This window comes from Manis pentadactyla, chromosome 15 (genome assembly GCF_030020395.1).
Source record: "Manis pentadactyla isolate mManPen7 chromosome 15, mManPen7.hap1, whole genome shotgun sequence".
Classification (NCBI taxonomy): domain Eukaryota; kingdom Metazoa; phylum Chordata; class Mammalia; order Pholidota; family Manidae; genus Manis; species Manis pentadactyla.
The window spans coordinates 15,518,241-15,531,395 of record NC_080033.1 but is presented as its reverse complement, the minus strand read 5'-3'; the positions used below and the strand labels follow the sequence as shown (position 1 = coordinate 15,531,395).

Below are 13,155 nucleotides of genomic sequence, written 5' to 3'. Positions count from 1 at the left end.
ATCTTCTGGCATGAGTCTTCCAGAGAGTGCAGATGTTGGAAGTTCTTTTTCATATCGTATCTTAGTTCATTTTCGGGGTAGCCCAATTAGGCTTTGATTTCTGTATAAACGCAAACAGACCCTTTGCCTACACTTTTATATGCCCTTTATACCCTTGTGTAGAACTCGTTGGAGGTTATCACACAGGAACTGCCTTTTTTTTTTTGCTTTGTTTTTGGTATCACTAATCTACACTTACATGACGAATATTATGTTTACTAGGCTCTCCCCTATACCAGGTCTCCCCTATAAACCCCTTTACAGTCACTGTCCATCAGCATAGCAAAATGTTGTAGAATCACTACTTGCCTTCTCTGTGTTGTACAGCCCTCCCTTTTCTCCTACCCCCCCATGTATGTTAATCTTAATACCCCCCTACTTCTCCCCCCCTTATCCCTCCCTACCCACCCATCCTCCCCAGTCCCTTTCCCTTTGGTACCTGTTAGTCCATTCTTGAGTTCTGTGATTCTGCTGCTGTTTTGTTCCTTCAGTTTTTCCTTTGTTCTTATATTCCACAGATGAGTGAAATCATTTGGTATTTCTCTTTCTCCGCTTGGCTTGTTTCACTGAGCATAATACCCTCCAGCTCCATCCATGTTGCTGCAAATGATTGGATTTGCCCTTTTCTTATGGCTGAGTGGTATTCCATTGTGTATATGTACCACATCTTCTTTATCCATTCATCTATTGATGGACATTTAGGTTGCTTCCAATTCTTGGCTATTGTAAATAGTGCTGCAATAAACATAGGGGTGCATCTGTCTTTCTCAAACTTGATTGCTGCGTTCGTAGGGTAAATTCCTAGGAGTGCAATTCCTGGGTCAAATGGTAAGTCTGTTTTGAGCATTTTGATATACCTCCATACTGCTTTCCACAATGGTTGAACTAACTTACATTCCCACCAGCAGTGTAGGAGGGTTCCCCTTTCTCCACAGCCTCGCCAACATTTGTTGTTGTTTGTCTTTTGGATGGCAGCCATCCTTACTGGTGTGAGGTGATACCTCATTGTAGTTTTAATTTGCATTTCTCTGATAATTAGCGATGTGGAGCATCTTTTCATGTGTCTGTTGGCCATCTGTATTTCTTTTTTGGAGAACTGTCTGTTCAGTTCCTCTGCCCATTTTTTAATTGGGTTATTTGTTTTTTGTTTGTTGAGGCATGTGAGCTCCTTATATATTCTGGACGTCAAGCCTTTATCGGATGTGTCGTTTTCAAATATATTCTCCCATACTGTAGGGATCCTTCTTGTTCTATTGATGGTGTCTTTTGCTGTACAGAAGCTTTTCAGCTTAATATAGTCCCACTTACTCATTTTTGCTGTTGTTTTCCTTGCCTGGGGAGATATGTTCAAGAAGAGGTCACTCATGTTTATGTCTAAGAGGTTTTCGCCTATGTTTTCTTCCAAGAGTTTAATGGTTTCATGGCTTACATTCAGGTCGTTGATCCATTTTGAGTTTACTTTTGTATATGGGGTTAGACAATGGTCCAGTTTCATTCTCCTACATGTAGCTGTCCAGTTTTGCCAGCACCACCTGTTGAAGAGACTGTCATTTCGCCATTGTATGTCCATGGCTCCTTTATCAAATATTAATTGACCATATATGTCTGGGTTAATGTCTGGATTCTCTAGTCTGTTCCATTGGTCTGTGGCTCTGCTCTTGTGCCAGTACCAAATTGTCTTGATTACTATGGCTTTATAGTAGAGCGTGAAGTTGGGGAGTGAGATCCCCCCTACTTTATTCTTCTTTCTCAGGATTGCTTTGGCTATTCGGGGTCTTTGGTGTTTCCATATGAATTTTTGAATTATTTGTTCCAGTTCATTGAAGAATGTTGCTGGTAGTATCATAGGGATTGCATCAAATCTGTATATTGCTTTGGGCAGGATGGCCATTTTAACGATATTAATTCTTCCTAGCCACGAGCATGGGATGAGTTTCCATCTGTTAGTGTCCCCTTTAATTTCTCTTAAGAGTGACTTGTAGTTTTCAGAGTATAAGTCTTTCACTTCTTTGGTTAGGTTTATTCCTAGGTATTTTATTTTTTTGGATGCAATTGTGAATGGAGTTGTTTTCCTGATTTCTCTTTCTGTTGGTTCGTTGTTAGTATATAGGAAAGCCACAGATTTCTGTGTGTTGATTTTGTATCCTGCAACTTTGCTGTATTCCGATATCAGTTCTAGTAGTTTTGGGGTGGAGTCTTTAGGGTTTTTTATGTACAGTATCATGTCATCTGCAAATAGTGACAGTTTAACTTCTTCTTTACCAATCTGGATTCCTTGTATTTCTTTATTTTGTCTGATTGCCGTGGCTAGGACCTCCAGTACTATGTTAAATAACAGTGGAGAGAGTGGGCATCCCTGTCTAGTTCCCGATCTCAGCGGAAATGCTTTCAGCTTCTCGCTGTTCAATATAATGTTGGCTGTGGGTTTATCATAGATGGCCTTTATTATGTTGAGGTACTTGCCCTCTATTCCCATTTTGCTGAGAGTTTTTAACATGAGTGGATGTTGAACTTTGTCAAATGCTTTTTCAGCATCTATGGAGATGATCATGTGGTTTTTGTCTTTTCTTTTTGTTGATGTGGTGGATGATGTTGATGGACTTTCGAATGTTGTACCATCCTTGCATCCCTGGGATGAATCCCACTTGGTCATGGTGTATGATCCTCTTGATGTATTTTTGAATTCGGTTTGCTAATATTTTATTGAGTATTTTTGCATCTACGTTCATCAGGGATATTGGTCTGTAGTTTTCTTTTTTGTTGGGGTCTTTGCCTGGTTTTGGTATTAGCGTGATGTTAGCTTCATAGAATGAGTTTGGGAGTATCCCCTCCTCCTCTATTTTTTGGAAAACTTTAAGGAGAATGGGTATTATGTCTTCCCTGTATGTCTGATAAAATTCCGAGGTAAATCCATCTGGCCTGTGGGTTTTGTTCTTTGGTAGTTTTTTGATTACCGCTTCAATTTTGTTGCTGGTAATTGGTCTGTTTAGATTTTCTGTTTCTTCCTGGGTCAATCTTGGAAGGTTATATTTTTCTAGGAAGTTGTCCATTTCTCCTAGGTTTCCCAGCTTGTTAGCATATAGGTTTTCATAGTATTCTCCAATAATTCTTTGCATTTCCGTGTGGTCCGTCGTGATTTTTCCTTTCTCGTTTCTGATACTGTTGATTTGTGTTGACTCTCTTTTCTTCTTAATAAGTCTGGCAAGAGGCTTATCTATTTTGTTTATTTTCTCGAAGAACCAGCTCTTGGTTTCATTGATTTTTGCTATTGTTTTATTCTTCTCAATTTTATTTATTTCTTCTCTGATCTTTATTATGTCCCTCGTTCTGCTGACCTTAGGCCTCATCTGTTCTTCTTTTTCCAATTTCGATAATTGTGACATTAGACCATTCATTTGGGATTGCTCTTACTTTTTTAAATATGCTTGGATTGCTATATACTTTCCTCTTAAGACTGCTTTTGCTGTGTCCCACAGAAGTTGGGGCTTAGTGTTGTTGTTGTCATTTGTTTCCATATATTGCTGGATCTCCATTTTGATTTGGTCATTGATCCATTGATTATTTAGGAGCGTGTTGTTAAGCCTCCATGTGTTTGTGAGCCTCTTTGCTTTCTTTGTACAGTTTATTTCTAGTTTTATGCCTTTGTGGTCTGAAAAGTTGGTTGGTAGGATTTCCATCTTTTGGGATTTTCTGAGGCTCTTTTTGTGGCCTAGTATGTGGTCTATTCTGGAGAATGTTCCATGTGCACTTGAGAAGAATGTATATCCCGCTGCTTTTGGATGTAGAGTTCTATAGATGTCTATTAGGTCCATCTGCTCTACTGTGTTGTTCAGTGCTTCCGTGTCCTTACTTATTTTCTGCCCAGTGGATCTATCCTTTGGGGTGAGTGGTGTGTTGAAGTCTCCTAGAATGAATGCATTGCAGTCTATATCCCCCTTTAGTTCTGTTAGTATTTGTTTCACATATGCTGGTGCTCCTTTGTTGGGTGCATATATATTTAGGATGGTTATATCCTCTTGTTTGACTGAGCCCTTTATCATTATGTAGTGTCCTTCTTTATCTCTTGTTACTTTCTTTGTTTTAAAGTCTATTTTGTCTGATATTAGTACTGCAACCCCTGCTTTCTTCTCACTGTTTGCTTGAAATATGTTTTTCCATCCCTTGACTTTTAGTCTGTACATGTCTTTGGGTTTGAGGTGAGTTTCTTGTAAGCAGCATATAGATGGGTCTTGCTTTTTTATCCATTCTGTTACTCTGTGTCTTTTGATTGGTGCATTCAACCCATTAACATTTAGGGTGACTATTGAAAGATATGTACTTATTGCCATTGCAGGCTTTAAATTCGTGGTTACCAAAGGTTCAAGGTTAGCCTCTTTAGTATCTTACTGCCTAACTTAGCTCGCTTATTGAGCTGTTATATACACTATCTGTAGATTCTTTTCTTCTCTCCCTTCTTGTTCCTCCTCCTCGATTCTTCATATGTTGGGTGTTTTGTGCTGTGCTCTTTCTAGGAGTGCTCCCATCTAGAGCAGTCCCTGTAAGATGTTCTGTAGAGGTGGTTTGTGGAAAGCAAATTCCCTCAGCTTTTGTTTGTCTGGGAATTGTTTAATCCCACCGTCATATTTGAATGATAGTCGTGCTGGATACAGTATCCTTGGTTCAAGGCCCTTCTGTTTCATTGTATTAAATATATCATGCCATTCTCTTCTGGCCTGTAGGGTTTCTGTTGAGAAGTCTGATATTAGCCTGATGGGTTTCCCTTTATAGGTGACCTTTTTCTCTCTAGCTGCCTTTAACACTCTTTCCTTGTCCTTCATCTTTGCCATTTTAATTATTATGTGTCTTGGTGTTGCCCTTCTTGGATCCTTTCTGTTGGGGTTTCTGTGTATTTCCGTGGTCTGTTCGATTACTTCCTCCCCCAGTGTGGGGAAGTTTTCAGCAATTATTTCTTCTAAGATACTTTCCATCTCTTTTCCTCTGTCTTCTTCTTCTGGGACCCGTATAATACGGATATTGTTCCTTTTGGATTGGTCACACAGTTCTCTTAATATTGTTTCATTCCTGGAGATCCTTTTGTCTCTCTCTATGTCAGTTCTATGCGTTCCTGTTCTCTGGTTTCAACTCCATCAATGGCCTCTTGCATTCTATCCATTCTGCTTATAAACCCTTCCAGAGTTTGTTTCATTTCTGCGATCTCCTTTCTGGCATCTGTGATCTCCTTCCGGACTTCATCCCATTTCTCTTGCGTATTTCTCTGCATCTCTGTCAGCATGTTTATGATTCTTATTTTGAATTCTTTTTCAGGGAGACTGGTTAGGTCTGTTTCCTTCTCTGGTGTTGTCTCTGTGATCTTTGTCTGCCTGTAGCTTTGCCTTTTCATGGTGATAGGAATAGTCTGCAGAACTGGGACGAGTGACGGCTGGAAGGACTTCCTTTCTTGTTGGTTTGTGGCCCTCCTCTCCTGGGAGAACAGCGGCCTCTAGTGGCTTGTGCTGCGCAGCTGCGCGCAGACAGGGTTCCTGCTTCCTGCCCGGCTGCTATGGAGTTAATCTCCGCTGTTGCTGTGGGCGTGGCCTGGCTCGGGCAGCTACTCCAAAATGGTGGAGTCGCGTTGGAGCAGGAGCTGCTGGGAGGCTATTTATCTCCGTAAGGGGCCTCCCTGCTCCCTGCAGCCCAGGGGTTAGGGTGCCCAGAGATCCCGGATTCCCTACCTCTGGATTAAGTGACCCGCCCTGCCCCTTTAAGACTTCCAAAAAGGACCCGCCAAAACAAAACAACGCCCACCAAAAAAAAAGAAAAAAAAAATTTTTTTTAATTTAAAAAAAAAAAAAAGTTTTTAATTAAAAAAAAAAAAAAAAAAAAAAGGTGGTCGTTCGTTTTTCTTTATTCTCCGGTGCCAGCCTCAGGCCTCTGCTCACTGGTCTTTCTGCCCTGTTTCCCTAGTATTGGGGTCCCTATCCCTTTAAAACTCCCAAAAAGCGCTCGCCAAAACAAAACAGCAAAAAAGCAAAAAAAAAAAAATGGTCGCGCGCTTTTCTTATGCCCTCAGTCGCCCAGCCTCCAGTGCCTGCTCACTGTTCTTGCTGCCCTTTTTTCCTAGTATCGAGTGCCCTGCACTCTGGCCCAGATGGCGGGGGCTGGGTGCTCGGTAGCCCTGTGCTCCATCTCCCTCCCGCTCTGCCTGCTCTTCTCCCGCCGGGAGCTGGGGGGAGGGGCGCTCGGCTCCCGCGAGGCCAGGGCTTGTATCTTACCCACTTCGCGAGGCGCTGGGTTCAGTCAGGTGCGGATGTGGTCTGGATATTGTCCTGTGTCCTCTGGTCTTTATTCTGGGAAGGGTTGTCTTTGTTATATTTTCATAGATATATGTTGTTTTGGGAGGAGATTTCCACTGCTCTACTCACGCCGCCATCTTCTGCCCCTCTCTCCCTTTATTATTATTATTATTATTATTTTTAAATAAAATGCTGAAGTGGTAGGTAAGTGCAAGATAAAGGTAGAAAACATAGTTTAGTGCTGTAAGAGGGCAAATGTAGATGATCAGGTATGTGCCTATAGACTAAGTATTAATCCAAGCTAGACAAGGGCAACAAAACATCCACGGATGCAGAAGATTTCTCTCAAAACGGGGGTGAGGTTCTAAGCCTCACCTCTGTTGATCCCCAATTTCTCACCTGATGGTCCCCCTGAGACTGTGCCTCTCTTAGGTTGTTCCTCCCTTGAGGAATCTTACGCGTCTCTGGTTAACCAGTCATCTCCCGGTGCCATACAGGGAAATGTAAAGTTGGTAAGTGAGAGAGAAGCCTTATTGTTTGAAAAGGTTAGCTTTTTACTTCTTTGCAGATTTATGCCCTGTGGCTTCTATGCCCAGCATTTGTCTTGAGGTATCTTTACCACTTGGAAGAATTATGATACTCGGTAATTTTCGATATGAGGCATGAATTCTACTAAAGGGTTGTAATTAGGAAGGAAGAAGAAAAGGTATAGAAGTAGCAGATGGAAGAAAACAAGGGAAGATTGATTATTTCTTTGACATATCTTCTTGTAGAGTAACATAAGCATGTATAGGTTTTAAACTACTAATTAAATTGCATACACACATTAACATAATAGGAATACAGCTACATAACAAAAGCAGACCTACAATTACCAGCCATATCCAGTGAAACCAAGAAAACCAGTTAGGTACCCAAGGCATTTGTGAAAACTTATCAATGATATGATGGATATTCTCTAACTGAATTTGAATAGTTTGAGAAAAATCAGACAAATTAAAACAACACATTCCTGGGAACTGTTCACATCCCATATGTTCTTTTAACAGTAGATAGTCTATAGTCGCACGATTTTGGAGCACTGCAACTTGCACTTCTCCTAATTCTTGGTTGAGTTCTGACAGTATAGATCTAGTCAAATTTGTTGTTTTACTGTATGCACAGGCCAGCTTGGATATCTCCTTCTTCATTCCAATGGCAAGTCCAGGAACTGGTGGGATGAATGCCGCTACAACTGCAACCGTGCCAGGATCTTTGTTGAAGTTTTTTGATGATCATCTTCTGGAATGACTGTTCCAGAGGATGTTGATGTTGGAAGTTCTTCTTCATATTGTATCTTAATTCGTTTTCTGGGTGGCCAAATTAGGCTTTGATCCACTGTATAAACACAAACAAACCCTTTGCCCACACTTTGATATGACCTTTATACCATTGTGAAGAACCTATTGGAGATCACCACACAGGAACTGCTTTTTTTCTTTTTTTAACAGAAAGGAATATTATCAGAAGAATGTACTTCCATAGCTAATCTTCTGACGCCGTTTAAAAGATCAAAATTAAGGATATGTAAAGCATCCATTAATCGTTGATTTGCAGTTAGTTTTATCCTATCAGGGAGTAATCCCCCTTTTCTTTCTCTTTTTTTTGTTATCATTAATCTACAATTACATGAAGATTATTACTAGGCTCTCCCCTATACCAGGTCCCCCCCCACAAAACCCATTACAATCACTGTCCATCAGCATAGCAAAATGTTGTAGAATCACTACTTGTCTTTTCTGTGTTGCACAGCCCTCCCCTTTCTCCCACCCCCCACATTATGCATGCTAATCATAATAGCCCCTTTCTTCTTCCCCCCCCTTATCCGTCCTTACCCACCCATCCTCCCCAGTCCCTTTCCATTTGGTACCTGTTAGTCCATTCTTGGGTTCTGTGAGTCTGCTGCTGTTTTGTTCCTTGTTGGCTTATTTCACTGAGCATAATACCCTCTAGCTCCATCCATGGTGTTGAAAATAGTAGGATTTGTTTTCTTCTTATGGCTAAATAATATTCCGTTGTGTATATGTACCACTTCTTCTTTATCCATTCATCTACTGATGGATACTTAGGTTGCTTCCCATTCTTGGCTATTGTAAATAGTGCAGCGATAAACATAGGGGTGCATCTGTCTTTTTCAAATGGAAGTGCTGCATTCTTAGGGTAAATTCCTAAGAGTGGAATTCCTGGGTCAAATGGTAAGTCTATTTTGAAGAACCTCCATACTGCTTTCCACAATGGTTGAACTAATTTACATTCCCACCAGCAGTGTAGGAGGGTTCCCCTTTCTCCACAACCTTGCCAACATTTGTTGTTGTTTGTCTTTTGGATGGTAGCGATGCTTACTGGTATGAGGTGATATCTCATTGTGGTTTTAATTTGCATATCTCTGATAATTAGCGATGTGGAGCATCTTTTCATGTGTCTGTTGGCCATCTCAATTTCTTCTTTTTTTTAAAAAAATTATTTTATTTTATTTTATTTTGTTATCATTAATCTACAATTATATGAAGAACATTATGTTTACTAGGCACTCCCCTACCCCAAGTCCCCCTGACAAACCCCATTACAGTCACTGTCCATCAGCATAGTAAGATGTTGTAGAATCACTACTTGTCTTCTCTCTGTTGCAAAGCCCTCCCCTTCCCCCCACCCCCCACATTGTACATGCTAATCATAATACCCCCTTTCTTCTTCCCCGCCCTTATCCCTCCCTACCCTCCCATTCTCCCCAGTCTCTTTCCCTTTGGTACCTGTTAGTCCATTCGTGGGTTCTGTGATTCTGCTATTGTTTTGTTCCTTCAGTTTTTCCATTTTTCTTATACTCCACATATGAGTGAAATCATTTGGTATTTGTCTTTCTCCGCTTGGCTTATTTCACTGAGCATAATACCCTCTAACTCCATCCATGTTGTTGCAAATGGTAGGATTTGTTTTCTTCTTATGGCTGAATAATATGCCATTGTGTATATGTACCACATCTTCTTTATCCATTCATCTACTGATGGACACTTAGGTTGCTTCCATTTCTTGGCTATTGTAAATAGTGCTGCGATAAACATAGGGGTGCATCTGTCTTTTTCAAACTGGATTGGTGCATTCTTAGAGTAAATTCTTAGAAGTGGAATTCCTGGTCATATGGTAAGTCTATTTTGAGCATTTTGAGGAACCTCCATATTTCTTTCCACAATGGTTGAACTAATTTACATTCCCACCAGCAGTGTAGGAGGGTTCCCCTTTCTCCGCAACCTCACCAACATTTATTGTTGTTTGTCTTTTGGATGGTGGCCATCCTAACTGGTGTGAGGTGATATCTCATTGTGGTTTTAATTTGCATTTCTCTGATAACTAGCGATGTAGAGCATCTTTTCATGTGTCTGTCGACCATCTGAATTTCTTCTTTGGAAAACTGTCTGTTCCTCTGCCCATTTTTTAATTGGATTATTTGCTTTTTGTTTGTTGAGTGTGAGCTCTTTATATATTTTGGATGTCAAGCCTTTAATCTGATACCTCATTTAAAAAATATTCTCCCATAATGTAGCATACCTTTTTGTTCTATTGATGGTGTCCTTTGCTGTACAGAAGCTTTTCAGCTTCATATAGTCCCACTTGTTCATTTTTGCTTTTGTTTTCCTTGCCTGGGGAGATATGTTCAAGAAGAGGTCACTCATGTTTATGTCTAAGAGATTTTTGCCTATGGTTTTTTCTAAGAGTTTTATGGTTTCATGACTTACATTCAGTTCTTTGATCCATTTCGAATTTACTTTTGTGTATGGGCTTAAACAGTGGTCCAATTTCATTCTCTTACATGTAGCTGTCCAGTTTTGCTTGCACCATCTGTTGAAGACACTGTCATTTCCCCATTGTATGTTCATGGCTACTTTATCAAATATTAATTGACCATGTATGTTTGGGTTAATGTCTGGAGTCTCTAATCTGTTCCACTGGTCTGTGGCTCTGTTCTTGTGCCAGAACCAAATTGTCTTGATTACTTTGGCTTTGTAGTAGAGCTTGAAGTTGGGGAGTGAGATCCCCCCACTTTATTCTTCTTTCTCAGGATTGCTTTGGCTATTCGGGGTCTTTGGTGTTTCCATATGAATTTTTGAACTATTGGTTCCAGTTCGTTGAAGAATGTTGCTGGTAATTTGATAGGGATTGCATCAAATCTGTATATTGCTTTGGGCAGGATGGCCATTTTGACGATATTAATTCTTCCTAGCCAAGAGCATGGGATGAGTTTCCATTTGTTAGTGTCCCCTTTAATTTCTCTTAAGAGTGTCTTGTAGTTTTCAGGGTATAGGTCTTTCACTTCTTTGGTTAGGTTTATTCCTAGGTATTTTATTCTATTTGATGCAATTGTGAATGGAGTTGTTTTCCTAATTTCTCTTTCTATTGGTTCATTGTTAGTGTGTAGGAAAGCCACAGATTTCTGTGTGTTAATTTTGTATCCTGCAACTTTGCTGTATTCAGATATCAGTTCTAGTAGTTTTGGAGTGGTGTCTTTAGGGTTTTTTATGTACAATATCATGTCATCTGCAAATAGTGACAGTTTAACTTCTTCTTTACCAATCTGGATTCCTTGTATTTCTTTGTTTTGTCTAATTGCTGTGGCTAGGACCTCCAGCACTATGTTAAATAACAGTGGGGAGAGTGGGCATCCCTGTCTTGTTCCCGATTGCAGAGGAAAAGCTTTCAGCTTCTCGCTGTTCAGTATGATGTTGGTTGTGGATTTATCGTATATGGCCTTTATTATGTTGAGGTACTTGCCCTCTATACCCATTTTGCTTAGAGTTTTTATCATGAGTCCATGTTGAATTTTGTCAAATGCTTTTTCAGCATTGATGGAGATAATCGTGGTTTTTGTCCTTCTTTTTGTTGATGTGGTGAATTATGTTGATGGAATTTCGAATGTTGTACCATCCTTGTATCTCTGGGATGAATCCTACTTGGTCATGGTGTATGATCCTTTTGCTATATTTTTGAATTCGGTTTGCTAATATTTTATTGAGTATTTTTGCATCTACATTCGTCAGGGATATTGGTATGTAATTTCATTTTTTGATGGGTTCTTTCCCTGGTTTTGATATTAGGGTAATGTTGGCTTCGTTGAATGAGTTTGGTAGTATTCCCTCCTCTTCTATTTTTTGGAAAACTTTAAGGAGATTGGGTATTATGTCTTCTCTGTATGTCTGATAAAATTCCGAGGTAAATCCGTCTGGCCCGGGGGTTTTGTTCTTCTGTAGTTTTTTGATTACCATTTCAATTTCTTTGCTCGTAATTGGTTTAACTTTTGTGTTTCTTCCTTGGTCAGCCTTGGAAGGTTGTATTTTTCTAGGAAGTTGTCCATTTCTTCTAGGTTTTCCAGCTTGTTAGCATATAGGTTTTCATAATAATTCTTTGTATGTAGTCTTTAATAATTCTTTATATTTCTGTGGAGTCTGCGGTGATATTTCCATTCTCATTTCTGATTATGTTGATGTGCGTTGATTCTCTTTTTCTATTAATAAGTTTGGCTAGAGGCTTATCTATGTTGTTTATTTTCTCAAAAAACCAGTTCTTGGTTTCATTGATTTTTTTCTATTGTTTTAATTCTTCTCAGTTTTGTTTATTTCTTCTCTGATCTTTATTATGTCCCTCCTTTTGCTGACTTTAGGCCTCATTTGTTCGTCTTTTTCCAGGTTCGATAATTGTGATGTTAGACTATTCATTTGGGATTGTTCTTCCTTCTTTAAGTGTGCCTGGATTGCTGTATACTTTCCTCTTAAGACTGCTTTCACTGTGTCCCACAGAAGTTGGGGCTTTGTGTTGTTGTTGTCATTTGTTTCCATATGTTCCTTGATCTCTATTTTAATTTGTTATTGATCCATTGATTATTTAGGAGCATGTTTTTAAGCCTCCATGTGTTTGTGAGCCTTTTTGTTTTCTTTGTAGAATTTATTTCTAGTTTTATGCCTTTGTGGTCTGAAAAGTTGGTTGGTAGAATTTCAATCTTTTGGAATTTACTGAGGCTCTTTTTGTGAGCTAGTATGTGGTCTATTCTGGAGAGTGTTCCATGTGCACTTGAGAAGAATGTATATCCTGTTGCTTTTGGATGTAGAGTTCTATATATGTCTACAAGGTCCATCTGTTCTAGTGTGTTTTTCAGTGCCTCCATGTCCTTACTTATTTTCTGCCCAGTGGATCTATCCTTTGGGGTGAGTGGCATGTTGAAGTCTCCTAAAATGAATGCATTGCATTCTATTTCCCCCTTTAGTTCTGTTAGTATTTGTTTCACACATGCTGGTGCTCCTGTGTTGGGTGCATATATATTTAGAATGGTTATATCCTCTTGTTGTACTGAGTCATTTATCATTATGTAATGTCCTTCTTAATCTCTTGTTACTTTCTTTATTTTGAAGTCTGTTTTGTCTGATACTAGTACTGCAACATCTGCTTTTTTTACCTGTTGTTTGCTTGGAATATCTTTTTCCATCCCTTGACTTTTATTCTGTGCATATCTTTGGGTTTGAGATGAGTTTCTTGTAAGCAGCATATAGATGGGTCTTGTTTTTTTATCCATTCTATTACTCTGTGTCTTTTGATTGGTGCATTCAGTCCATTTACATTTAGGGTGACTATTGAAAGATGTGTACTTATTGCCATTGCAGGCTTTAGATTCGAGGTTACCAAAGGTTCAAGGTTAGCTTCTTTAGTATCTAACTGCCTAACTTAGCTCACTTATTGAGCTGTTATATACACTGTCTGGAGATTCTTTTTTTCTCTCCCTTCTCATTCCTCCTCCTCCATGCTTTATATGTTGGTTGTTTTA

The 13,155-nt window shown here is 39.5% G+C and overlaps 1 protein-coding gene across 7 annotated transcripts in view; it reads left to right on the top strand.

The window, feature by feature from the left end:
* Positions 1 to 13,155, top strand: part of ZNF829 (zinc finger protein 829) — a 62,163-nt gene that overhangs the window by 19,008 nt on the left and 30,000 nt on the right. Inside the window, exon 1 of one of the 7 annotated variants that reach the window (XM_057493494.1) lies at positions 6,502 to 7,664. The exons of the other annotated variants lie outside the window; for them this stretch is intronic. Coding sequence (XP_057349477.1) covers positions 7,598 to 7,664 — 67 coding nt within the window. The 5' untranslated portion in view covers positions 6,502 to 7,597. Of the gene's footprint in view, positions 1 to 6,501; positions 7,665 to 13,155 lie in introns of those variants that run through there. 7 annotated transcript variants of the gene reach the window in all.